This window comes from Ixodes scapularis, unplaced genomic scaffold (genome assembly GCF_016920785.2).
Source record: "Ixodes scapularis isolate PalLabHiFi unplaced genomic scaffold, ASM1692078v2 PGA_scaffold1__304_contigs__length_218370807, whole genome shotgun sequence".
Lineage (NCBI taxonomy): Eukaryota > Metazoa > Arthropoda > Arachnida > Ixodida > Ixodidae > Ixodes > Ixodes scapularis.
In genome coordinates, this window is record NW_024609846.1 from 73,569,638 (window position 1) to 73,595,026 (window position 25,389).

Sequence of the window (25,389 nt, forward strand, 5' to 3'; positions counted from 1 at the left end):
CGTTGTCGCTTTTCTGCGGAGTTGTGCCGGTGGGTTTTGCGGTTGGCGCCTGGCTGTGAGCGAGCGTGTTTGTTTTTGTGTCTGGCAAGCAAATTGGGGACATGTGGGATCTATGGGAACTGATGAGAATGGCAGGGGGTCTTTCAGATTCCCTGCCTCCAGTGCGGGCTTTCTATAACACTTTGATGTCTCGTGAGCTTCGAGCACGCGCGCGCAAACGAAGCATGTCGGAAGGCAATGAATGCATGCTGTAGGCTGGGCGTCAGAAACTGGCTCCCTGGCGTTCGCACCCTGCAGGTGACCATAGTTGACGATACACGGGAGGGGCCAAGCCTCGAGACATATCTAGGCATTTTTTCTTGCTGTTGCCTGTGCTCAATTTATGTTATGAAAGCTTGTCAGGTCCAAAATGTTTTTGGTTTGCTGCAAGTGAGCGGAACAGTAAATTATAAAGACAAAAATGGGATAAAGATCAGTGGGGTTTCATGGCATAGTTTCTACTATATTTTGGGTTTCATCTTTCAGAGAAGTGTGTACCATTCGGTCATTTTGCCAGTGCATGTCATTTTGATGTCTGGTTCCGTTGGAATCTAAAAAAAATGTGTACTCCCTTTCACGTGCCTCAATTTCAGGGAGCCTTGAGAGATTTACTAGATCTTTTATTGAATCACATGCAATATTTTTATGTCAACTTCCACTAATGAAGCCTGGCACCAAAGAGAGAGGTAACTTAGGGCATAGATAAGTGCCCACAAGTTTTCACCAAGTACCGGATAAACGAGGAAAGATAATTTCATAACCTGCTATTGGGCATGTGTACAGGAAAGAATCCTCTTAACACAAATTTAATCCTTTATGGCTGTTAAATGTAGTTGTTTTACAAACTGGGACTGTATACAGCCTCGTGAGGCACAGCACGGCAAGAAAGCAGTTTATTTAGTCCATGAGTTTACTGTCCTCCAATCATGCAGATATTTCTCCTTCCTTCTAACTGGCCAGTGCACCTATAGGCAAGGTGTATATTGCTCGAAAATACATGCTTTCAAAGGTGGTTTAGTGCAAGACAGACCTTCAAGTACCAAGCGCCCATACCCTTGGGCCCACCCTGATTAGGTCATTGATTACTTTGTGACATGACGAAGCCTTCCCTTGCACTGCACGCGTGCTTATGGAAAGCTCTTCCCTTTCTCTTTCTCAGTCGGTTCTCTTACCAAAGTGTCATGCGCTGTCCCATCTTGCATGGTCGTCCTCTTTCCCTCTGGCATTTGGTGGTGGTGGTGCAACTAACACGGGACTTCCTTTCGGGGGGTGGCGCCTTCTTCCCCTACGCCTTGGCGCACGCTGGTGTGGGCGGCGCAGCCTTCCAGCCGTGCCAGCCCGTGCCTCCCCCCCCTGCTCCCGCTGGGGGCTCTGCCAGCCCCTACGGCCGGGTGCCCTCTGTTGGCAGCAGCAGCAGTGGGGACGGTCTTACTCCCGAGCCCCTGTACATGCTCTACGACGACTCGCACAAGCGGAGAACCACTCTGCTGCTTGCCGCAGGTTGGTGGTGGGCGCTGTCTCTCTCTCCTTCTTCCTCCTCCTCTCGCTGCCCTGTCCATACCACTCTCTCCTTCCCATTTCGCTGCTCTGCTTGCTCTGTTGCACGTTGCGGTCTCGAGGATGGTCCCGGCGGCACATGTTTCGTTGGCACAGTTTGCTACTGCTTTGGGAGCTGTAATGCAAGCGCGCGGGGGGAAAAAGCACCCAAGGTCGATTTGTGTTTAGGATTGTGGTCGGTTTGCAGCATTTGCAGCTTTAGAACCACGAGATTCACTTGAGCATGACCACACAATTCTGGTTCCTGCTCTGCTGGATACAGCCCGCCGAGGGAAACAAAAATTCGCGGAGCGGCCGCACGAATGGTTTTGAGCCTGGGGGCACTGACCAGAGGCCATAGTAGCTGGCGGCCCGAGCAACGCAAACACTTTGCTCGTGTTTGCTGGGCCGTACTTCCAGTGACATACTCGGGAAACTCAGCTGTATCACTGTCTCTACGCTTTCCCCAGTGAAGTGGTAGGCCATAGGAAAGCGGCATTAATCAAGTGGCCATGGCATAGTCAAGTGGCCATGGTACACTGCTTACGGAAGCGACTTAGAAACAAAAACAGCACTTGCAGGCCAGAAATAGATGGCTGTGAAACAGTAGATTGCAGACCCAGGTTTGCTTGCATAAGGGGCAGCTAAGGTCATGTCGTGCGTGGGCGTAGTTTTTAAAATTATGCGGGACGAACGAAGGACAACTAGAGTTGGGATAATTGTAAAAAACTGGAATGCTCATGAGGGTAGTGAAGATACACAAATTTTTAGAGGAGAACGCAGGTGAGTGATTGTGAGAGCGTAGAGAAATTTTGGAATTGATTTTTGGAAAGCGTCATAGGGAAGCAACTGGGAGATGCACGAAGGGACCATGCTTTAACTGCTTGAAATGCTTGCATGTATTTTTAGCCACATTTCTTTAGAACTTATCATGCTACAGCCTGGTTCAGAATTCAGTCACCCAGAGCCTACTTTTATGCCCAGGTGCTAGTATTTTTAAACACAACTTATTGCATGGAACTAACATATTTTGAGTGAGACTATGTGTCTTAGATTATTGCTTTTTCTCTGTCCAGGTTTGCTAGTAGTTTATAAACCAAACTCCTACGCTTGTAGGCTAAGGTTCAACTGTTTGCATTCTTCTCCTTATTTCTGAACAGCCCACGTGGCTTAGCTCTGACGAAATGAATGAGGAAGGAAACGATGGCCAACATTTTGAAAATTGGGTTGTGCATAGTTTTAGTCAGTTGCTAGGTTTCGAGCTGAAGGAATTCTCAAATGCTTTCTCAAGCATTTGAGAATTCAATCCTTGATGTCTGGAAAACTTTGATTGTCAGATGTACTATAAGAACACAGATGTGTACTTGATTCTTTATTACGCACCTTTCTCACACCTTTCTGTCACTTCATCAAAATGTTCAGGATTTTTGGGGCATTGAATGCCCATGGTTAATTTCTGTGGAGTTTACGCAAAGCTGTATTTAATTGGATTTTCACTACCTGAAGTAACTGTTGCTGCATCATTCCACCTCTATACTAATGAGTAATATAATAAGACTATAAATATAGGACCTAAAGCTGCAGTACTTCGCTGCCCAGATATAGCTGTGTTAGATACCAATGTGATGCGGACATAGTGCATTCATTAAGAAACAAGAAACAAATAAAAACTGACCTTATCATAAAAAGGCATTTTAATCGAATATACATACCTATATTGGTTTGTGCTTTTGTATGAAATTTCTCAAGAGAGTTTATGCTGGACTTCTTACCTAGTGTGAACTTTGGAACTTGTTCACCTTAGAGATGGTGAGTGCAGAGCACAGTCTTCGGCATTATTTTATTATTTAAGAAAATGAGCACGACTGGTTGTGTCTGTTATCACTTTAGAGTTTTGCAAGCTCTTGTGAGGATACTGAGCTTTCAGTGCCTACCTGTGGTGCTCTGGTCACTTGCACCGTTTTTCTCAAAAAGACAAAGGCATATTCTCAAAGGGTGGGCATTGATTAGGGGATCTTGATGGCTGTGAGGGGCTATCTTCCAGCAGAGCCGGGAGATCGGCAGTTCTTTTGAGATGGAGTTCGTGGCCAATTGGCACTTGACCTAGAAAGAGCCAACTGGCGATCTCGTGGCACCCGGAGTCCCCGCATCTGTCTTGTTAATGGGGCAAGTCACTCAAGATTCTGGCGAGATCATGAATGTCCTGACAGTGTGCCAGCGATGTTCTGGCAGGTCCCTTGAACTTTGAATCACATTTGATGACTTGTTTCGAGGCAAAAGTGTAATTAGTGCTGCCTCAAAGGTGTAGTGTTCAGTTTTGCTGAGGTGCCTTTTTTTTTTAATGGTATTCAATGCAGATGTTATATGAGGAGCCATCTCCTTGCTCATTGTATTATGCTATGTTAGAATATTTTTTTTTTGGTCGTAGAACATTTAGTATTTCGACCAATCGGCATCCGAATAGCACTTGGTGGTAAAATTTCTTGTTAACAGATTTGACTTGAAGTGCATATATTTTAGAAATAGAAGGCGAAGAACTGTAGTAAGGGCGTTTGGGCGAGTCGGTATATCATATATTACAGTGCCTGTCATGCCGTGTGTACAACTTTAATTAGTCTTCATTTTGGAGCTCTGTTGTATTTTTATAATGCATTTTGTTTTGTTCCATTTGCATACCTGCCAAGTCTCCCCTATTACCTGGGGGACTCCCCAATTTTCACCGGTTTGTACGGTAGTACGATTGGCAAAAAATGGCCCGGAAAACACAGATTATCCCCTCCCCCTTCCCCTCTCCCTGCACTTTTTGCCATTGCAACAAGCGGCTGCGACGATAACGAAGCCCAGTTGCATCTCACTAGCATGAGCAGTGCAGTATAAATCTAATGAAGTCATCTTTATGTAACTTTGTTGTCAATATTTCTTTTAAAAAACTGCTACCACCCCTTCCTTCCCCCCTCCCTCCCCAACCTGCTTAGAAATTCTCCCAGTTTGGTTTTTTTGAACTTGGCAGGTATGCATCTGTTGCTTTTGTCTCGGCCCTCCAGGGCTAATACATCACAGTTTCTAGATGCAAAATCCTCACACACACAATCAGTGAAAAAAAAAAAAAAATGCAGGTTTGCATATAAAACGTGTTGCCAATCCCCCTAGTCAGTTTTACTTAATTTGTGTTAATTTATTAATTACCTTAATGGCTACGGGTGGGAGCAGGTATTAGAACTACCGAAAGCCAGGGCTTGGTGCAAGAAGGCTTAGGTGGAGTAGGCCGTCTCTGTAGGCATCTAACTTCCCTGGTTTTCATGCATGCCGCGCCACCAGATGGTGTCACGGTCGTTGAGGCCTACGAGGGCATCTGGTACGTGGGGAGCAGACCGTTTGGTGACTGTAGCAAAGCTTTGCACGTGCCAAACTGAATGTGACAGTTAAATATGTCACTTTGAAGCGGCGGTGGTGATTCCTGATGTTATGTAAGGTTATTAACCGTTCCAAAGGTGGGCTTCTGGCCGGTGTCATTTTCATTGTTAGGCGTTTTCAGATAAGATCAAACAACCATGTCCGGTGATTATTTTCAATTTTGATAAAAAAAATAAATAAATATTTTGCTAGCTTTATGCCCAGAAAAATAAAAACAATCCTTGTTTTCGTTAAAAAATGTTTGTCTTTGGGAAACAAATTTGTAAGCGCCCTCTCAGTCACGTGCGCGTTTTGCGTATCGCGCGATGTTGACATTTCGGGCGGCTTCTCCCAAATACCTGTTCTGGCTATGGGTCTAGAAATATTCACTGACAAATTAGGCATAGGAAGGATTGACCAAAAGTATTAATCACCGAGTATTAGGGTAGTTATTCTGAGAAAAAAAATTGCAAACACAGCACATTGCACTATAACGCTCCGGATTAAAGAATATTTTTCTCTGTATCTATAAAAGCTAAGGTCTTCAAACTTTGCCAGTGTGTTGCCCTGTCTGTATATAGTTCATCTTTGCGTGAAATAGTGTTGTACTGGTTAGCGGGAGAAATTTATACCATTTGCTCACACAAGGGCATTTAGCTAAAAATGCATTATTTTGAAAATCATTTTAAAAAAAAAAGCCATCTTTAATATTCTTCAAGCTCTCTGAAATTAACATTAATAATATGTACTAACAGAGTCTGCAAAAACATAATGCAATATTTGTGTGGTTTTTAAGTTATAAAGCGAGAAATATGGCCAAATTGACGCTAACGCGGTTGCCATAAATGGACGTTCACATAGCTGTTCTTCATAATTTCATTATTATTAAAAAGCGTAAAAATGCTATGGGGTGGTCAGGAAAAGACAAATTGACAGCACAGAGGTGGGCGGTACTTTCGAAGAGAAAATTCTTAATACATTTTTGTACAACCGACCTAAAAATGCCCATGGGCTGGAGCGATCGAGGTGCGCCACCCTGTAACATGCTTCGCGGTGCCTGTTTCAACTATCAACAGCCGGCGTATAGCGTCTCCGTCTACGCGACGTAAAGGAAGCAACCGGAGCAACTTTACAAACAGATCAGCGTACAACCTTGGCGGTAACATGATATAGAAGGTAGGGCGCGGCAGAACCTGAACCTGCGCCGCTTGTGAGTGCCAATAGATTTGGCGCCGTGGAGGGCCGCACAACAAGTAGTAAATAAAGATACATAAAAAAAAAAGGAAAAAAGAATTGCGATTGAATGAGATTGTTTGTAACCTAATTTATAAAACAATGGTATGGAGAATCGTGAAATCCAATTTGGGTATGCTCATGTGACCTGCGTAAGTGATGGTGCAGCAAGTCACTTTAAGAACAAGTAGCAACTACACGAGCTGCAGAGCCACAACTACACGTCGACGACGTGTATTTTTTCTGCAACTTGACATGGCAAGAGTGCCTGTGATTGAATCGGGGGTCGTGTCAAGCACCAGGCACCGTTGTACAACCTCCGACCACCCACCATGTCGGTGATCAAGTCGGTGTCAGAGATGGCTGTCCCACTGAACACTAAACTGCCGAACTGCCGTCAAAGCGTTCAGGGGCATGAAAGCAAAGGACTGGGGCTCTGTTTCCGTTTTGCGTGGAATTCAGTCCCGTCACTTGTGGCATTGTATGCGGTCCGACACTTCGCAACCACGCAAGAACAGTGGACACAGAAAAGATATATCTTCAAATGTAGTGTCCTATGGCTGCAAAAAGCAGATCGATGTCGCGAGCTTGCTGTGCCACTGAGAAGAAACAAACAGTGATCGCTACAGGCAAAACTGGAAAAAAAATGTTCCTCCTTGGAGTGCCAGGAGAGCGCCGTGACCGACACGGGTCACCGTCCCGCAGAAAGAATTCACGTGACAAGCTCCGAATGTGCGCACGGGATCTTGATTAATTAAACTAGTTTCAATCATACCACTTTAAGCATCTGTTCTTTTTTATCACTTTTTAAACCTGGTCGTCAGCCTCCACACGAAGGGTAGGCTCCAAAATTTCTCTGATCCGAGAAATCTGTATTTAAATTGTTCACGTGTGCTTCAAACTCACCTGTAATCTTTTGTATAAATTCTTATTTTTCCCAAACTCCTGCCACAGTGCTTTCTCTTCACAGACTTCCTACATTTTTCGACCCCTTTCTTGCCCTTGTTTGAAATCGGCAACGTCCTGTCTTCTTCTACTCCCGTTACGGCAATTCTGCATATTTAGAACCTGTAAAATAAAATAATAAAAAAAATATTGCAAAGCATTTTTCGATGGCCTGATAAGATTATGAGTCTTGATGTGTGGAATGTAGAAGAAAAATTACGATGGCCTTTATTTTATACCGATTTTCCAGTTATTGTGAAATCGGTAACCTGTCTAAATTTCAGTGTATTTTTTTTAAAGGTTATAGTTTACAATTTCAACGACAATTTATGCGAATATAGAACAGACGCGTCCAAATCATTTAAAAAATTTTGAATTTCCAGTCTTTTAAGATCGGGATCCATAAAGCTCCAAATTGCTTCGTAATCGATAATGCATGTTTACCTCCTTTTATTTTATGTAGAGTCTCTGCACAAAAAATATTAAACCTACAACAACAACAGTTTTTCTTTTATAAATATCCAAAAGGACGGTTTCACGCAAGTCGCAAAAACGAGTGCGAATACCGACAGTCACTTTGTGATTTTTTTTTCCTCGAGAGAAATTTTATGTTCCGTAAAAAAGTTTGAATATGTTATCGTGGTTGCAAAACAAGCAAATATATCTTTTGGTAAAAATACAAAAATATGTCAACCGGAAATGGTCGTTCACTCCTATTTGAAAACACCCAATACAAACAATCTCAGGCAATCGGATTTTTTTTTAAGTATCTTTTATTTTCTACACATTGTGCGGCCCTCCACGGCGGCGGATCTATTGGCGCTCACAGGCGGCGCAGGTTCAGGTTCTGCCGCGCCCTACCTTCTATATCATGTTACCGCCAAGGTGTTACGCTGATCTGTTTGTAAAGTCGCTCCGGTTGCTTCCTTTACGTCGCGTAGACGGAGACGCTATATGCCGGCTGTTGATAGTTGAAACAGGCACCGCGAAGCATGTTACATGGTTGTGCACCTCGATCGCTCCGGCCAATGGGCATTTTTGGGTCGGTTGTACAAAAATGTATTAAGAATTTTCTCTTCAAAAGTACCGTCCACCTCTGTGCTGTCAATTTGACTTTTTCTGACTACCCCGTAGCATTTTGACGCTTTTCAATAATAGTGCAATTGTGAAGAACGGGTATGTGCACACCCCATTTATGACAACCACATAAGCGTTAATTTGGCCATATTTCTCGCTGTCAAGTCAAGTCAAAATGTGTTTTTGTACACAAGATGTTAGATAATTACACTTATTCAGACGAGCTTTATAACTTAAAAGCCACACAAATATTGAAATATATTTTTGCAGACTGTTATTACATATTATTAACGTTAATTTCAGAGAGTTAAAAAAATATTGAAGATGGCCTTTTTGTTAAATTATTTTCAAAATAATGCATTTTTAGTTAAATGCCCCTGTGTGAGCAATTCTTGTATATTTCTCCCGCTAACCAGGACAACAATATTTTATGCAAAGATTAGCTATATACAGAGCTACACACTGGCAAAGTTTGTTGACCTTAGCTTTTATAGATACGTAGAAAAATATTCTCTAATCCGGAGCGCAATGTGCCGTGTTTGCGATTTTTTTTTTTTTTTTTGCAAAATAATTATTTGAATGCTTACTGTTTAATACTTTTTGTCAATCCTTTTCATGACTAATATGTAAGTGAATATTTCTAAACTTGTAGCCACAACAGTTTTTTGGGGGAAGCCGCCCCGAAATGTGAGCATCGCGTGATACGCAAAATGCGCATGTGACTGAGAGGGTGCTTAAAACATTTTTTCGCAAAGACAAAATTTTTTTTCCTAAAACAAGGATTGGTTTTATTTTTTTGGGAATAAAGCCAGCAAAATATATTTTTTCATCAAAATTAAAAAATTTTACCGGACATGGTTGTTCAACCTTATCTGAAAACGCTCTTTTGTTGCTTATGGCACATTCTTTTTTTTTTTTTGTAAGGTGGCAGATTTGTACGTGATGGGGCTGTGGAGTAGTAAACGTTGGGTTGTGTACAGAGCAGGCTCTCAGGTTCAAATGCACTACAGTCGCCGACCGATTTTTCGGACTCCAATAATTCGGACCTAAAGGAGGAACCATGACTTATCCCATAGAGATAGTTTATATTCACGACCAATGTTTTGGACAGCTTGAAGTCCGAAAGTTTGATTATTCAAACAAAATCGTCGCAAGCGATCAGCGAGAAACACCACCGAGAAGCGGCCATTTTGAATTCTATGTTGGCTGCAAATGGATTGGCTTGGTTTGGCAGCACGAGTTGAGTACTCCTTAGTCCTACCGCTAGGTGACGCTGTGCTAGCCCTTTTTTTCATTTAGCTGCATGTCATCATCATCATCATTATTATCATTTTGCTTTGTTTCCTTTTGCTACAGTGGCTTAGAGAGTTGTAGTGGGCTCACGGGATGGCCTGATCTGATGAGTTTGATGTTGACGCGGCTTTGGTGCTGTAAGCGTTTCCTCCTAAAACTTTCCTGCGCACATTGGCCAGACCAGGTCGGCAAGGTGGCTCTTATCACTCTTATCAATCGTGGACAGCGGGCGGGAGAAGTTTCAGGAGGAATCTACTGCTGCGCCTCCGTCGTTTTTGAAATCGGCCGCTTCAGCGCAATACACGGGGGAGATAGGGCAGTTAGCCCACTACCCAACTTCTAGGGCACTGTACTTTTGCGTCACCAGTCGCCGTTTTGCGCTCGTGGATTTGCACCCTTATCTCTTTCCTCGCATCAGCAGAAAATGAGACTCCGACGACAACTACCTCCCGCAGCCATTGACAGCGGACATTACGAACGCATTAACATTGCTGTTGAATGTGTACGACGAGAACACGACGCTCGCGCTAGCAGACATCATGGCTTGGAGGCGTAACATGAAGCAGGCCACTATTGACGGCTTTTTAAAGCCTGCTTAGGCGTAATAAAGGCAAGTTTTTTTTATCTACCGAAATTTCAGACTGCTTGGTTATTCGGACCATTTCGGAAGTCCCCTCCAAGTCTGAATAATTGGTCGGCAACTGTATCGGCATGCGAAGTGCTTCAAATCGACCGCAAGAGAGCGGACGCTGAGGTCTTGTTGTGGCCACGGTATGATATTTGCTTATTAAGTACACCCCGATTCCACAGCAGGCCGAAACGCTTCCCTTGTTTGCACAAACAAGTCTACTTTAAAATGAAAAAAAAAAATAAAGACACATTATTTGCATACTTTTCACGATATAATAGTATGTTCATGAACCACGCTTACACACTAATGCTTGGAAAGTATTTTTGGGTGGAGAGCTACTTTTTTATAGCTTCTTTAAAGGGGTTGAGACACAAAAGTTAAACGGGTAGATTATTCATAATATAGAATGCTCGTACGTGACTTAGTATATACACCAAGTTTCGCGATTTTTAGAGCTCTAGTAATTGCAGTAATCGATTTACAAATGTTGATAATTTTCTTCCGGCGACCAGGCAACACTGCTCATGTTAGTCGCACCATGGTGCCCATAAACCACATGACCATCATATTTAGTTGAATGCTCTATCATTCTAGGTGGCTCCATGTTCACCCAAGCTCGCGTCGCCACAGCACGATCTCACACTCTCACGCTACTCAGCTACTCCAACGCACACTCTTTCTTTCGTCCCCTTACCCTTTGATCTTCCACCCTGCATGTAGTGTGCGATCGTCGCTGGAGCTGGTTGCAAGCCGGTCGAAGTCAAAATGACCAGCTTCCAACATCTTATGATAACATATCTCTCAGTGCTGCTGAGATCAGTGTCGAAGACTCCAACAAAGCAAATGTTGCTGTAGAAGTCACTATCTCGAAACCAGATGCTCGAAGCACGGAAGTTAGACGAGGAAGCTGAAGCTCGAGACGCCGAGGGGATGCTGCGCTTTGGACGGAAGGCATTACCGACCCAACAATCACTGCTGCCTTTTCGAAGGGGGTGTGAATCCGAGGGTCCTGCATATAAATGATTTATGCACAAAACTATTGCGCTGTTTTCAAAACAAGCTTAGCAGGATTATAGGGACATAGAATGGGCCCTAGCAGTATAGTATTCTCATATTTTATTTTTGGAGTGTGCTAACCTTTTTAGGACCAGATGTCTACTGAAACTGTCTAATGAAGTTGACCTGCTATCAGGACTCGTTGAACGTTCCAGTGCACAAACACAATGAGGCAGAGACAAAGCAGAGATATGCTTCGATCAATAGATACTGTTTATTAAACAGGGAACTAATTCGTTAATGCAATTCAGAAAGTAAACTCCTTCTACTTTAGGAACAAGTGACATTGGACGAACGAAAAGTAATGGTGCACTACTCTTGCACTCCAAGTGAAGTAAAACTGAATGTGTTAAGAATAGTATTCACCAAGTAGTAACTGTACCCTGAACACTCCTCTGCGACACAGTGCCGTTTGTTGGAAGGTGTGCACTGACAGTCAGCATTTTTTTTTTCTTTTTTCCTTTACTTTGTTGGCACTGCTTCATTTGCCAGAGCAACTTTCCCTTGGACACCTACAAGGATGTGGCCCTTTTAAACGACTTTTCACGGTCTACTCACGCACTTCGACACAAAATCTCTCTCACAGACGAAGTCTGTTGGCTGCAGCAGGCGGCCTTTGCACGGGATCACGTCACGCCATAACTTTAGGTGGTCCTCTGTGGGCATAGCAAAAAGGGACAGCTTCTCCGTGCACGTTTTGTATCTCGCGTCGCACCGTGGCACGAAGCACTCCTTCCCCACTGCCGGCAACTTCTGGAAGCTGAAACTGGCTTGAAACGAAACGGTAACTGCGGAAGACTGCGCACGGCTGCAGCCAGGGCTCATGCTGCCACCTGCTGCAATTCGGGAAAGGATGGCCTCGGCATTGGTGGGGCGCACCCTGGCAGCAGGAGAGAGAACCACGTTCCAATCTCCGCCGCGACTGCTCTTCGACGGAGGCGTACCATTACGCCACCTAAGTATTTCTATCACCGTGGGCCAGGGCGTCGTAAGAGTGGATCCAGCGTCGAGTTGTACAAATGGAGCGAGGGAAAGGCCACGCAGCAAAAATAGAACGAGAAATGGGGAAAGAGAAAGGAAGAAAAAAGGGATTGCCTAACTGAACGTCCTATGTCATTGGTATCAAGGGAAGACTGAGTATAGAATGTCACTTCGATTTTTAGCGAGCCTACACTTTTAGATGGGAGTGAGTTCGAACAGAGTGGAGTCTTGACGAGAGTTCAAGCAAGCAGGTAGTTTTAGTTGGGAGTGAGCAGAAATGAACCGGAATCTTCACAACATCGTCCAGCTTACAGTTATTGCGCACCCATCTTAGAACAGCTTCACCTTTGCCCACTTCCCAGATATCGGACTTCGGCCCGAGGACAACATTTACGAGGAGGTGGACATCTATCGGCGGGACAACAGCTCCTTCGAGGACGGCTACAGCGTTGCCGGCTCCGAGCTGGGGCTGGACCACTCGGAGAGTTCGGAGGAGGGTGACCCCGGTGGCAGGGGCCGCAGGGCCGCACGCCTGGCCGCCAACGGCAAGTCGGTCAAGAAGCGCAAGGACTCGGACGTGAGCAGCAATGTGCGTGCACTTCTCCTGCAATGAATACCGCCGCAGCGCTTTCCGCATCTTAGTGTACATGTTCCTGTTTTTTGCAATACCCGCTGATTGGTTATCTTTTGCGTGTCTACTTGTCGCTATGCCATGGTTAGTTTTGTTCATGTGTGGATGCAGGATTGCTTCTAGGATATGTTCAGTATTTTCTCTTGTCCTTGTTGCTAGTACAGTCGTATCTTGTTGATAGAGACTCCGTTAATTGGGATAGCCCGCTATATACACAACGTTTTTCGAGAACAAACTGGGTAAATAGGTGCATTTTTGTTTTGTTGGTATGGGCGCTTTACTGGGAAAAGGAAGGTGTCCTATTCACGAGGCATCACTATCTTGGTGTTTTTGACTAGAGCATCTTCTGAATAGTGAGAGCATATTTTATGCCGTGTTTATGAGCTGAAAAGACTCTGCTGTTTAGCAGAATTCTTCGACAGCAGGGGTGGGTTCAGTTAGAGTCACTGAATGTTCCCAGAGTACTGAAACTCCCAGGCTCGAGGCACCAAAATGGTGGCTCAATCTTTTTTTTTTTAATTTTATTGTGGTCACCATGAGCGTTTAGAAAGTGTGTTCTTGTGTAAAAACAAACGAAAAAAGCTCTTTTTTTATTAACTTTTTTTTTAGATTAGTACAGAATGACAGGGTCGTGATGTCTTCATAATATTTTAGTTTACAAGGTTTTGCGGCACAATTAATATTGTTTTTATACAACCATTTCTCACCGGTGATTTCAGGTAGCACGTCCCAAACTGGGCATGTCCCTACTTTTGTGGTAGTTCGCGGCACGTCTGCGTGGAAGTTGGGGGTTGGCAGAAACCCTTCCATTGTACATGTTTCGGCATTAAAATGGCCAATCAGAGCTAAACTTGAACAGTAACATTGGACGCTATCAAATGTGATACTCTGGCAACATACAGTAACTCTAGGTTGAGTATGTGTTACGAGCGAGAAGATTGGTAAAAAAAATGAAATGGTTGTAAAATAAGTTGCTTTTTAGCGTCAGACAAGTGCTGATGGCACCTTGTCCGATTCTTTGTCGGCGATCGCAGGACTTGACGGGTCCCAGTTACCCAAAAATTAGGTACACAAAATGTTTGAATCACGTGAGAAATGATTGTCAGAAAAGTTTTATTTGTGTCAGCAAATTTGAATATCCAAAGGCCCATGATTAAGGTGTTTATTAGGACTGTTAATAGTTTTCTCAATTTATTTGGTGCACCTTTCACCGAAGGCTGTTTTTGTTCTGAAGGAAATCAGTGCAAGCAAAACTTGAATAAACCTGCACTTCTCTTGGCCATAAATGCACATACTTTAGCTTTTTTAAGAGCCAACAGTGCCAAATAATGTTTTGTACTCAGTTGCTCCTGAATTGAGATGCATGGAGGCTCATCCACGACGATTCCATTTCTTTGTTCAATATGCAGCTGGCCAGCAGCTTCACACGGTTCTTCTCAACACGGCGGAAAGACTTTGATTCTGACAAGCTTGGTAGCCGCGTCTGTAGTCGCCAGCTGTCAGGTGGGTTTCGAAACTATTCAGCTTGAGTTGTGGCTCGAAATAGTGATGGTGGCCAGTAGTTGTTGTCTAACGCCGGGCTTTCCCACTCTCCTTCAGAGGATGAAGGCTACGCCGATGCCAAGGCTCCGAAGAAACAGCGGCCGCCTCTGACGCTTCCCGCCATGCCCCCAGGATTGACACCCGAACAGGTGAGGAGCGTTCAAGCTTTCTTTCACCGCTCACCTCTGGTAAAGGTGGTCAGCTTAATTTTTAATGGTCACTGGTGGCTCGGCTCGGTCGACGCTTTTTTGGACCTGCTTTCATAGCTTGTAGTATTGGCCGCCACGTTATTGTGAATCTTGTGCGTTGTCACGAATGAATGGTCCTACTTACTATGACAGCTTATAGTTCTTTTTCAAACTTTGTTCTAAGCCTGAAGGTGCATCACTTGGCAGCTGAAAGAGGGTTGAGCTGCATATGGGTGGCTGAGGAATTTGACTTGTAAACCTGACGTTTTTGTTCAGTGTTGGCGATGTTCTCTGTCGTAGAGAGAGTCTTTACTGCATCTCAAAGGCGAAGGTTGTTGTGTCGATCGACAATTTAATAACCTATAGCCTCAAAAAAATTAATTAATTCCTACAAATTCAAGTGTTTTGTTGTAAGCCACTGTTAACTTTAGAGGGAAGAAGAGTAGAATTCTACAACCTACCGTGAAGGTCCCCGCCCGTTCAAGATGAAGCGATAAGTGGTGAAAAGTAGGGGGGTGCAGCAGCAAAACTTTATCAAAATTAGTGGTAAACACGGGCACCGGCTTCAAACCACATGAAATGGGAACTGATACCGTAGAACCAGCAAACACGTGGGAATTCGCCACAAACTGCTGTGTCATGGGAAGGGATATTGCAGGTCCCGGATGCAGGAGATTTGCGCTTCACAGTGCAATAAAAACATGGGAAACCGCTATAAACTCGCATATTATGGGAGCCGATATCGTGCACGTCGATCGGGGACAAAAAATGCGGGAACCCTCTACGAACTGACGTGTCACACATACTGGTACCGCAGATCATGTAGTTCGGGGGTACTCAAACTTTTCCTTCTGCGGGAACACCAGCAAGCCTCAAAAATGCCCAGGGTCCTCCCCCCTCCCCCTTGTTACCAACCAATAATACTGGGTAGTAAAGGCATTTAGATATTGAACGAGAGTTTCTTGCACTGACAGAATAAGACAAAATAGTGGAGTACAGGCAGGATAAGAAGGCGGAGGGGTTAACATAAGGCAAAATGTAAAATATATATGCATATTAGTGTAGAGGGTAAGGTTGCTTAGCCTGCAACACCAACTCAATCCATGGCTTTGCCTGTGAAAGGGCTAGGGGAGAGTGGGGGCACTGCGATTTGGGTGTTTGCGGAACCCATGGGACCAGCTCACGGAACCCCTGTGTTCCCCGGAACCCAGTTTGAGAACCCCTGATGCAGTTGATGTGAATGCCGTCGGACATCGTGTGATGCTACGCGATCGGAATCGGGGGGCGGGTAATGTTTCCGTCTTTTTGATGTTACGGATATTTGGCCAAAAAACGGGATGAGTGATTTCTGGGGGGAGGGCATTCACACGTGATTTTACGGTAAACGGTTTCAACAACTCCAGCTACCGGAATATCAGAATGGCGTTGCTGTTTATTAGCTAATGCAGCAATGTTTCTATCGGCTCTAGATGAGGGAACTTGTTTTCACTAGTAGTAAATAAATGTTCAAGCTAAAAAAAACTTTGCTAGGGAAATGTAACAAAGATTTGAGGTAGATATGTTGTGTGTAGCCACATATCTCTTATGTAGCAGTGTTTTGAAGGTTTGCTATACCATTTTTCTTATAAAAATGACAGTTTATTTTTTTTGTGTTGCTTTTAGTGTATGTAAGAAAACAAATAGGTAGCACTAAGAAAACTCTCCTAATTTTTGTACCGAAACTATAACATTACATTAATGTGTGAAACATGTTTCAATTTAAAAACGTTTTACAATTAAGGTGAGGCTATTGCAACTGGCTAGTACTTTTCGAGAATTATGTTTAGTCTAAATTGGTTATAACAGACCTTGATAGTAGGTACCAAGATTTTAGTCTGTTGTAAAAGGAGCATGCTGTACTCACCGAAAATCTTATGAGACAAACTGCTATATACCGAGAATCACATGCTGCATCTGTGAAGAATGGAACATTTTGTAATGGCATTTTAACGTTTTTTCAGACCAAGAGGAGACTCATTGTAAATAACATAGTTGAAAGTGAAAACTCCTACGTCGGATCTCTCCAAAGGCTCATATGTGTGAGTACACAGTTTTTCTTACTGACCCTTGTTTGTGTTCCTCACATACATACAAAGAGCAACGTGCTTCCAAGTTATTGTAAACCGAATTTAATCTACACTAGATCGAAATACCTTGGGAAGATAACCAACTGTGTTGACATGGCACTGATTTTCCGTGCTGCCTCAACTTTTAAAATTACAACCAAACATTTAATTTAATAGAATAGATAAATGGGCTAGTTGGTACATCACTCAATGGAAAGTGCCAAATAAGCAAGGACAAGGAAGGGGACAGAGACGAAGTGCATTCTCAACTGAAGGTTTATTGAAACAAACATTGACTATTAATACCTTCTATCTGGGTGTTGGCTCAAAAACAAAAACTCTATCTGTTAAAGAGACAATGAAGGCGATTTCGGATATCTTTTTGGTGATTGAGCTGGGTTCCATGCATGTCTCAGCCCACGTTGCTCAAATTTCAGCCGAAAACGGCGCCTGTGTGCCGCGCAAATTAATTAAACAGTCGCGGTAATAATCGTACCGGGATCGACTGGGGCGACGCCCCGAGAGTTGCGGGAGAAGCCAGGAGAAGCGGAGCTCATGTGACCGATGCGGGGCCAAGAAGCGCGACGTCACAAGAGACGCGTCGGCGATTGGTCGAAATGAGAGACGTGCCCGCGATCACGTTTTGGTTCGCGATTTTTAGGAATACTGTTCTAATTTCCGCTTGAACAACCATGAAAAGTATAATTCGGACCGGAAACGATTACTAAACCATAAATAAAACAGCATAATTGTTTCTTCTCTTTGCTACGCTGTATGCGAAACAGGCAACGAGCAACTATGGGCAAACAAAATAAAATAAAAAAAAGAACACGCGGGAGACGTTTCGTTTTAGTTTCAGATGTCGGTGTCGTGTTCACTTTGGGAACACGGTACTCGAAGGATTCTGCAAAATGGTAGTCATGCCAAATTTGTGCGCTGTAGATGGCTGTTCTAATGGTCGACTGAAGACCAGTATCGTTCGGGCGATGCTAGTTTTCACGTGTGGGTGTCTGTTCATGTTCTTTGACGACGAAAAGAGGACATCCGACTTTGGTGAAAACCAAAAATGGTGCTGTTTATTTTCTCCTTCTTGGGGAGCGTCCCCCACGGAGGAACCGGTTCCCGGAACGGCCGGATCGCTGCCGCTTTCCTCTCGGCATCTCCCCTGCGTCCCTGTTTTTCAACAACGCGCCGCTCTCAAATCGCCCACGCGAAAGTTGCTCATTGCTTCCCTGTTCGAAGCCTGCGGGCTCCTCGTTACCGGCTGGGCGGTCTCCGTCGGGTGATGGCGGAGGCCGCCACACATATACTCCCATTCCGTTGGTATTAGGTCATTGAACAGAAGCTTGAACTGCCCGAACTCGCTCGCGAAAGTGGCATTGTCGTCCATGTTGACAGATTCAACGAAACGACCGCGCCACCGCGCTGCTATAACCCACCGTGGTAACCAGAGTCTCAATCTCCTATATACTACCGATACCGACTATTCACACTCGACGTCACTCCCTCCGTCACCTTCGTTTTCGGAGGCCCAGAAATGAGAATAGAGATTGTTCAGTTTTGGTTTCTTCAGTTATTTCGTAGGCACAAAAATATGTGTCGCAAATGACAGTAAAAAATTAGGCAGCATGCTAGGTTTGCAAGAAACCTAACAACACCATTTAAAAAAATAATAAAATCGTCTTCATTGTTTTTTAAGTGCAGTGACGGGGCACTAATACATAGACTCTCCCCTTGCTCTCTTATGCGGAATGCCTCATGTATTTCTCGTGCTGCTTTGTTTGCGTATCTGCCCAGAACTGTTGTTTTTTTACAATTTCGGGCCACATGGGCACCTATCAAAGTACACCTCAAGATTGCCCGACCGGGACTGTTCCACTGACCAGGCATGTTTCCTTGCCCTCTCATTTATGCAACGCCCCGTTTGGCTCACAAACGATTTCCTGCAACTCATTGGTATGTTATATACCACTGGCATGGTATATAACATACCAATGAGCAACGTCTAGCAACAACATACCAACAAGCAAAGCAAATTTTAAGTTTTTTTTTTTTTGTATTTTTTAAATATTTCAGGTGCATTTGGTTTAAAAGTGTGCTTTTCTTCTAAGCACAGGACAGCAATATTTGTACTTCTTGAAGTGTTGATCATGGTGGGTTAGCTATGTTGAGTACACTCTTTACCGAGCACCGGTGCATTGTAGAGAAGCAACACCTGTGGAAGTTGGCTTTGCAGGTGCTGTTTCTCCGTAACGCATCAATGCTCGGTGAGTAGCGCGCTCAAAGGGGCAAACCTGCTGCCATGATCACTAAGAAAAATAAATGTTGCGGTTCTTCTCAAAACTAATATTGAATAGCGTATTGTTCGAAGCTCTATTAGAAAATCTGAGTATTCACGCACGCCCGTTGGTGTCCATCACAGACATAATCTAATTGTAGATGGCCGCATACCGTCGCAAAAATGTACGATCGGAACGAAAAAGGTGTATCTCGTCACATGTCCCTAGAAGTCCGAAAACGGAGTTCTCCGCCGGAGCCACGTCGCTCGAAACTGTCTTCCCTCCTTAAAATAATGTCTTTCTGCGTAAAGAAAACGGACAACATTTCGAACGAGGGCGTTTGCACAGTGGTTTCCGGCAACTGTCCGTATAGTATGCCAACTTTTGCGGGAGCCTGGTACGTGAGGCAACCTTTTTCTTCCCTTCCGCACGCCGACAGGACTTCAAGCGGCCCCTGGTGAACAGCCAGCCGCCCCTGGTGAGCCAGCGGAAGGTCGACACCATGTTCTTCCGGCTGGAGGAGATCCTGCAGTGCCACACCCTGTTTGGCATCGCCCTCACCCAGTGCGTCTGCGAGTGGGACGAACGGGAGAGGATCGGGGACGTCTTCCTCGCCTCGGTCAGTTCCGTCCGCTTCTCGGGAACGGCCCTCACATAAAAAGGCTGCCTTAGTCCGTTCTCTGATGGCCTTGCGGTGCCCAGAATGCGTCTTCGACCGGTGCGTTTGCTGCCCTTTCTCGCCCGTGCTGCGTCAAAGGTGGCCTGAAGCGACGGCAATTTGCATCGCAGAGGCCGATGCGTCTTGCCGTCGTACGCCGTGATCCTGGCATTTGGTCGTAGAAACGCCGGCGAAGAAGGCGAGTGGATGCAAGGGCCGCCGTCGTTGCGGCATCCCGTGAAGTTGGGAAGCTTCTGGTGGTGACACGAGGCCACCAGAGCTGAAGCCAGAAGTGTGGAAGGACACGTCTTTCAACGATGTCCAAAACCAAGAGATGCCATTGGACGAAAAGGAGAGCCAGTTGCCAGTCAGCTCCCCTTTTTGTCCAATGGCATCTCTTGGTTTTGGTCATCAGTGGGGGGCATGTCCATCCACACTTCTTACTTCACCTCTGGCAACCTCTTGTCACCTATAGAAGCTTTCTACATGCGGCATCCCATCTCGCGTCCGCTTTGGTTTCCGTCGACCGGCCGTGGGGCGACCAGCGGTGGTACAAACGTCTGCCACACCCACCTCGTCTGTTGCGGCAGTGCCAGGATCGCGGCGGTCGGCGGTGTGATGTTTCTGCGATTTCACTGGGCAGAAAGCGAGGGATTGCTTTTGAAGACGTGGCAAATGCGCCAATTGGAGACGCCCTCCGGGCAACGTGAGGGGTGTCGTGCGTCCATTTCTAAATTTCGTCCCGTCTCCTTTCCTCGGTGCGCCCACTCTAGTTCTCCAAGTCGGTGGTGCTCGACATCTACAGCGACTTCATCAACAACTTCAGCACCGCCATGGAGACTGCCAAGCAGGCCGCCAAGAGCAAGTCGGCCTTCTCCGAATTCCTCAAGGTGTGTTTGCCTCTTTCCAGAGCATCTACCGTGGCTTCCTGCCCGTCTTTGAAGTGTTCGATCTCGGTATCCGAAGGGACGGCTTGTTTTGTGTATGTTCCGGAGAGGGGGGCACCCCAACCGTTTGATCTCAATTTGAAGCTCCAGTTGCCTCGAATAAGAGTGGAGGAGCCCACCTCCCTTGACATTGGAAGGAGGAAGTTGAGAAGTCAACGAGTTTTACAAGCTTGTTAATAACAACAATGTGCACTCAAGGAAAAGGGAATGAGAGCCTTTGGTTGTATTCTGCATCAATGAGTGGCTCAGTTATGCTTAAATTTTTTAAACTGGAAAAACAATTGGCTTGGGGGTAAGAAAGAGGATTTAGGTGTTCAAGAAACCTGGGGGGAGCGGGGGGGGGCATGTCTCTATCTGGTTGTGTTTTACATTTGCATTTAAGCATCAACTTATTTGACAGAAGTCTGTCTGGTTGGGTTGTATGGTTGTGTCAAAAATTCTCATTTGTGGACTCTTAATTTTTTTTGTTGACAATACCTGTGTGTCTTAATTTGGGGCAGTGGATACAAGCTTTCTAGTACTTCCCAAGGGGAACCTGACAGGATGGCATATTGGGTACACAAGCCGTTGGATGAAAAAAAAAAGAGCAGTTGTGCGACAAATCGCTTTCGAATTTCGGTATCCACGAAATGGTTTCAGCCTGCGACGGTTACTTCGAATGACCGTTGCACGTGTTGGGAAATGCTGTCTTCTGGAGGTTACCATGCCTAGACTACCTCCCTTGCAACTTTAAGTTAGGCAGAGATAACACGAGCCTCGAACGCAGTGTGTAGGAAGCAGCTCTTGATCAACTGCAAGCATTGAGGTCCACTGCTAGAACTGGCTTGTGTTTTGTGGCACTCAGTCACGCGCTCCCCCACCCTGTGAAGAAGGAGCGGGTCCAGGGAGGGACTCGTACAAGGTGAGGCTCTTTTCGCCGAGTGGCGAGCGTGAATGCCGTGCGATGCACCCCGTTTGTTTTTGCTTCACCCAACCACCGTTACCTCCCTACGTCGCCACCACCGTTAGCGGTGACCCGTGTGCCCATCCGAACTGCAACCGGTCCACAGTGCCTGATCCCTTTGGTGTGCTGCAACCCCAGTTGGGATTCCTTGGTTTTTTCTGGTTTTTAAATTGCAAGATGCATCTTATTGTTTGTTCCCGACCGAGTGTGCCCCGGTGCATTGTTACAGGCATAGAAGTGTGCACTCTTTGTCTTGCAGTGCCCTGTTTTGTCACTCGAGAGTTAATTTTTCTCACAACTGCGTTGTAGCTATCATTGGTAGTTTAAGAACTTTTTTTTTTGCAGTGGTTATAGTGGTTTTTGTTTGACTATGCGCATAGCATCCATTTCATACTTTTGCTGCAAAAGTTTGTGTGGTCAGCTTACGGCAGCTGTGATGAAATGGGACTGTGCAGTCTTAGGCATAGTCTTATAAAGTGCCTAATGGTGAGCATCTGAATTCCTTCATTGTCATAGCTCTGCTCTCATGCTGGAAGGCTCACCACAGAGGCTTTGATTAAAGCGAGAAGCTTGTCCGAGTTAAAAAATTAAAATTTGAGGGTGTTATGTGCCAAAGCAACGAAGGGTACCTGGCACGCCCAACAGAGTACTGAGGATTAGTTTCGACCACCTGGGTTATTTTTGTAGTGTAACCGAAATCTCGGTTACAGGGTGCTTTCTCCGCCATAAGCCTCTGCCAGATTCTGGGTAGCGCGGCCGGGATTCGAACCTGCTACCGAGGGATCTCCGTAGGTTGACGCTTTGCCTCGGAGCTACAGGTGGCCGCTTGTCTGAATTGCTCCGAGTGTTATGATTAAGGTACCCAGGAATGGACTGGATTATCTCTGCTTTGCAAAACTAAAGACTGCGTGAATTCTCCGGTGGCTGTGTTTTGCCCTGCCTGTAGAAGACGGGCAATGTCGTTCACAGTGCACGGCATGCTGTACATGCAGCGTGACTTAGAATGTGCACCCACATGCGCACCTATTTTTTGGTTCCCTTCCGTTTTTGTTTGGTTTTTGCACTGTAGCTAGATTAGCACCGTTCCATGTTTGCTCAGCTTTAGAAGCACCTTTGATGATCTTGTTTCCTTTTGCTGAGACATATCTTGTCTGAATGTCTTTTTTTATTTGTTTTGCATATTCTTGACTGCTGAATGCCACATTGTTTACTTTACTTGGGACCCATGATTTGTGCAATAATTGTTCTGGTGTTTGTATGGCACCATAATTATGTGCTGTTTCGGTGATGTTGCTACTTTCTAGATACTAGTAGGTATGTATAGCTTGGACTTGAAAGGAATCTCTTCAAACCTCATAGAAGGAGCTAATGTTTTGCTAACATTTCACTAAGAAACTTAGCTTCTTCTGGACTAGATCTCTCAGTGAAATGTCAGATGCCGTTCTGAGGTTTTCAGGAGACTCTTTTCCAAGTTCTTCCTACCAAATTTTCGCCCTTCGGGCTTTATGTATAACTACTTTAGACATGGGAACTAATTCAGAAATGGGGTCAGGTATCCGATCCATCTTTTGCCTAGTTTCTGTCGGGTGAAAATTTTTTTTGATATAAACGTTATATCAACAGCTCTTAAAAGGATGTCAACTTTCCGGTTTTGTCAAGTTTTGTTAGAAACGCTATATTACTCTGTTATAAAACGAATTTGAGACTTAAGCAGAATGTCAGATGTCTATATATATCGAGCACACCCTCTGTCGTATTTGACCACAGTCGGGTCGGTAAATACAGTGTAATCTCGGTAATTGGAATCCGAGGGGAACCAGAGCTTTGAATAATGCCGAGTTTGAATTACCGGGAGTTTTCTTCCTGTAAACACATAGGACGGAACCTGCGTGTTAGTTTGAATTAACGAGATTTCACTGTATAGGTGGGTGACTTTGCGTAGCCGGCCATGCTCACGAGTTGTTCCTTTCCGCGGAGCAGATGAAGCAGATCTACAGCCCCGACCGGCTCTCCTTTTTTGGGCTCATGGTGAAGCCTGTCCAGAGGTTCCCGCAGTTCATCTTGCTCCTACAGGTGATGCCTCGTTCCGTTTTAGCGCCTCTCTTAGTTCTGCCCTATTTTGAGCTGTTTGTTGTTATAGGGGTTGTACAGTAAAACCTAGTTATAACAAAGTTGAAGGAGCGGTTGTAATTATTTCGTTATAACCATTAGTTTGTTATAGCCAATGTCCATTTCTTCCCACTATTAGCAAGCAAGGGGAATTATGATTGCTTTGTTATATCCATTAGTTTGTTATATCCCATTTTGTTATAACGGGGTTTTACTGTATTCGGTAGTACAAGGTGGAGTGGCGCTAGCTTTGGAATGCTTTGTTGAGGACTGTCAAATTATGTTTTTATGGGAGGGTGGGTGTGGTTTGAAAGCTTTGTCTTAGTATAACTTTGTGTTACCTCCTAATCTTGGGAAAGAAAGAATAAACAAGTAGGACAAAGACGACACGACCGTATCTTTCAGCTAGTGACGGACATATAAGAGTTCGAAAAGCAAGCAGCCAATTAAAGAGAAAAAAAACCGAGAAAAAGGAAAGTTACTTTTCCTTTCCTCAATTTTCCCGCTTTTATATTGGTTGCTTGCCTTTGGAATTCCTATATGTCCGTTGCTAGTTGAAAGATGCGATTGTGTCATCTTCAACTCGCGTGTTTATTCTTTCCTCAATCTTGGCCCGCACCAACATGCTCTTCGTCTATTAAGGGGCTTGGACCTGCTACATAGTTTCACTTTGTGCAAAAGTTCTAATTTTACTTCTGCTTTAGCAACATAGGCGGAAGTGGCAGGGTCACCCAAAACTCTGTCGTTTTCCGGTGCAGGACCTGCTGAAACAGACTCCCAAAGGCCACCTGGATCGCATGTCCCTGCAGCTTGCGCTCACCCAACTGGAGCTCCTCGCTGAAGCGCTCAACGAGCGCAAGCGGGCCGCTGAGCAACACCACGCCGTGCTTCAGGTCTTGGGCTCCCTGGAGTCCAAGTTTTCCCTGAAGGTATGCCAAGCAATCTATAACTGAGTTTGGCTAAGAGGCAAGGAGGGGGGGGGGGAGGGGGAGGGGGGAATGGCAATGTCTAAACTGCAGGGTAGCTTCTAGACAGTTTTTAGAGCTAGTTTGATATCGGCTGTCTCGACTGGAAGCTGAGGAGCCCCTGTGGTCTCGGCAGTGGTTTAATAAAGCATCACAGAAGCCTGCAGACCTTTTAAATGATAGCATGCATAATAGGGAGTGTCTGGCTCATAGTTATACATCAATGGATGGTTCAGATCTCTAAAACAATGATGAAACAGGGGGAAAAAAAAACTATTTACTTCAAGGAGGGTCGAGAAGATTTAGGAGCTCTGGGGAACCCATGAGCATGCTTTAGGGGACATCTAGGTTCCTTGCAATTCAGTTTGAAAATCCATGGTTTAAAGCAGGGGTTCTCAAACTTTTTGGTCCCACGGAACCCCAGGAAGCCTCAAAAACTGCCGCAGAACCCCTTCCCCCCCTCCATACAGTATAGACCTCTTACAACGTAACCGCTTATAGTGCAGAACCGGGTATAACGCGGCTTTTTTAAACCACCGGTTCGCCTCCCATAGAACTCCATGTATTTACATACCGCTTAAAATGCAGGCGCGCGAAGGAAAATACCAGTTATAGTGCGGTTTTTAGAACAGCCCGACGACCGCGCCGACTGACTGCAGTGAGCACGCTTCCCTGTACGACACTAGATAACGGCGCTAGCCGCAAGTGGCACTCGCGGGGCAAGGAGGTTGCTCGAAGAAGCGGGGAGAAGCGAAGAGAGAGGCTTCAGTTGCCATAGTGACGGAGGGACGCACGCACGTGTCGTACACGTGCGTGCGTCCCTCCACTGTAAACAACT

The 25,389-nt window shown here is 45.1% G+C and overlaps 1 protein-coding gene across 5 annotated transcripts in view; it reads left to right on the top strand.

The window, feature by feature from the left end:
* The window catches only part of LOC8042806 (rho guanine nucleotide exchange factor 10-like protein), a 74,156-nt gene that overhangs the window by 5,653 nt on the left and 43,114 nt on the right, over window positions 1-25,389 (top strand). For 3 of the 5 annotated variants that reach the window (XM_042290777.1, XM_042290778.1, XM_029973262.3), the window contains exons 3-11: window positions 1,360-1,539; window positions 12,547-12,773; window positions 14,225-14,318; window positions 14,415-14,506; window positions 16,546-16,623; window positions 19,369-19,548; window positions 20,361-20,477; window positions 23,458-23,550; window positions 24,345-24,515. In XM_042290777.1, the coding sequence (XP_042146711.1) occupies window positions 1,360-1,539; window positions 12,547-12,773; window positions 14,225-14,318; window positions 14,415-14,506; window positions 16,546-16,623; window positions 19,369-19,548; window positions 20,361-20,477; window positions 23,458-23,550; window positions 24,345-24,515 (1,232 nt within the window). The remainder of the gene's footprint in view (window positions 1-1,359; window positions 1,540-12,546; window positions 12,774-14,224; window positions 14,319-14,414; window positions 14,507-16,545; window positions 16,624-19,368; window positions 19,549-20,360; window positions 20,478-23,457; window positions 23,551-24,344; window positions 24,516-25,389) is intronic. The other 2 variants (XM_042290780.1, XM_040500965.1) reach the window with 1 other exon arrangement.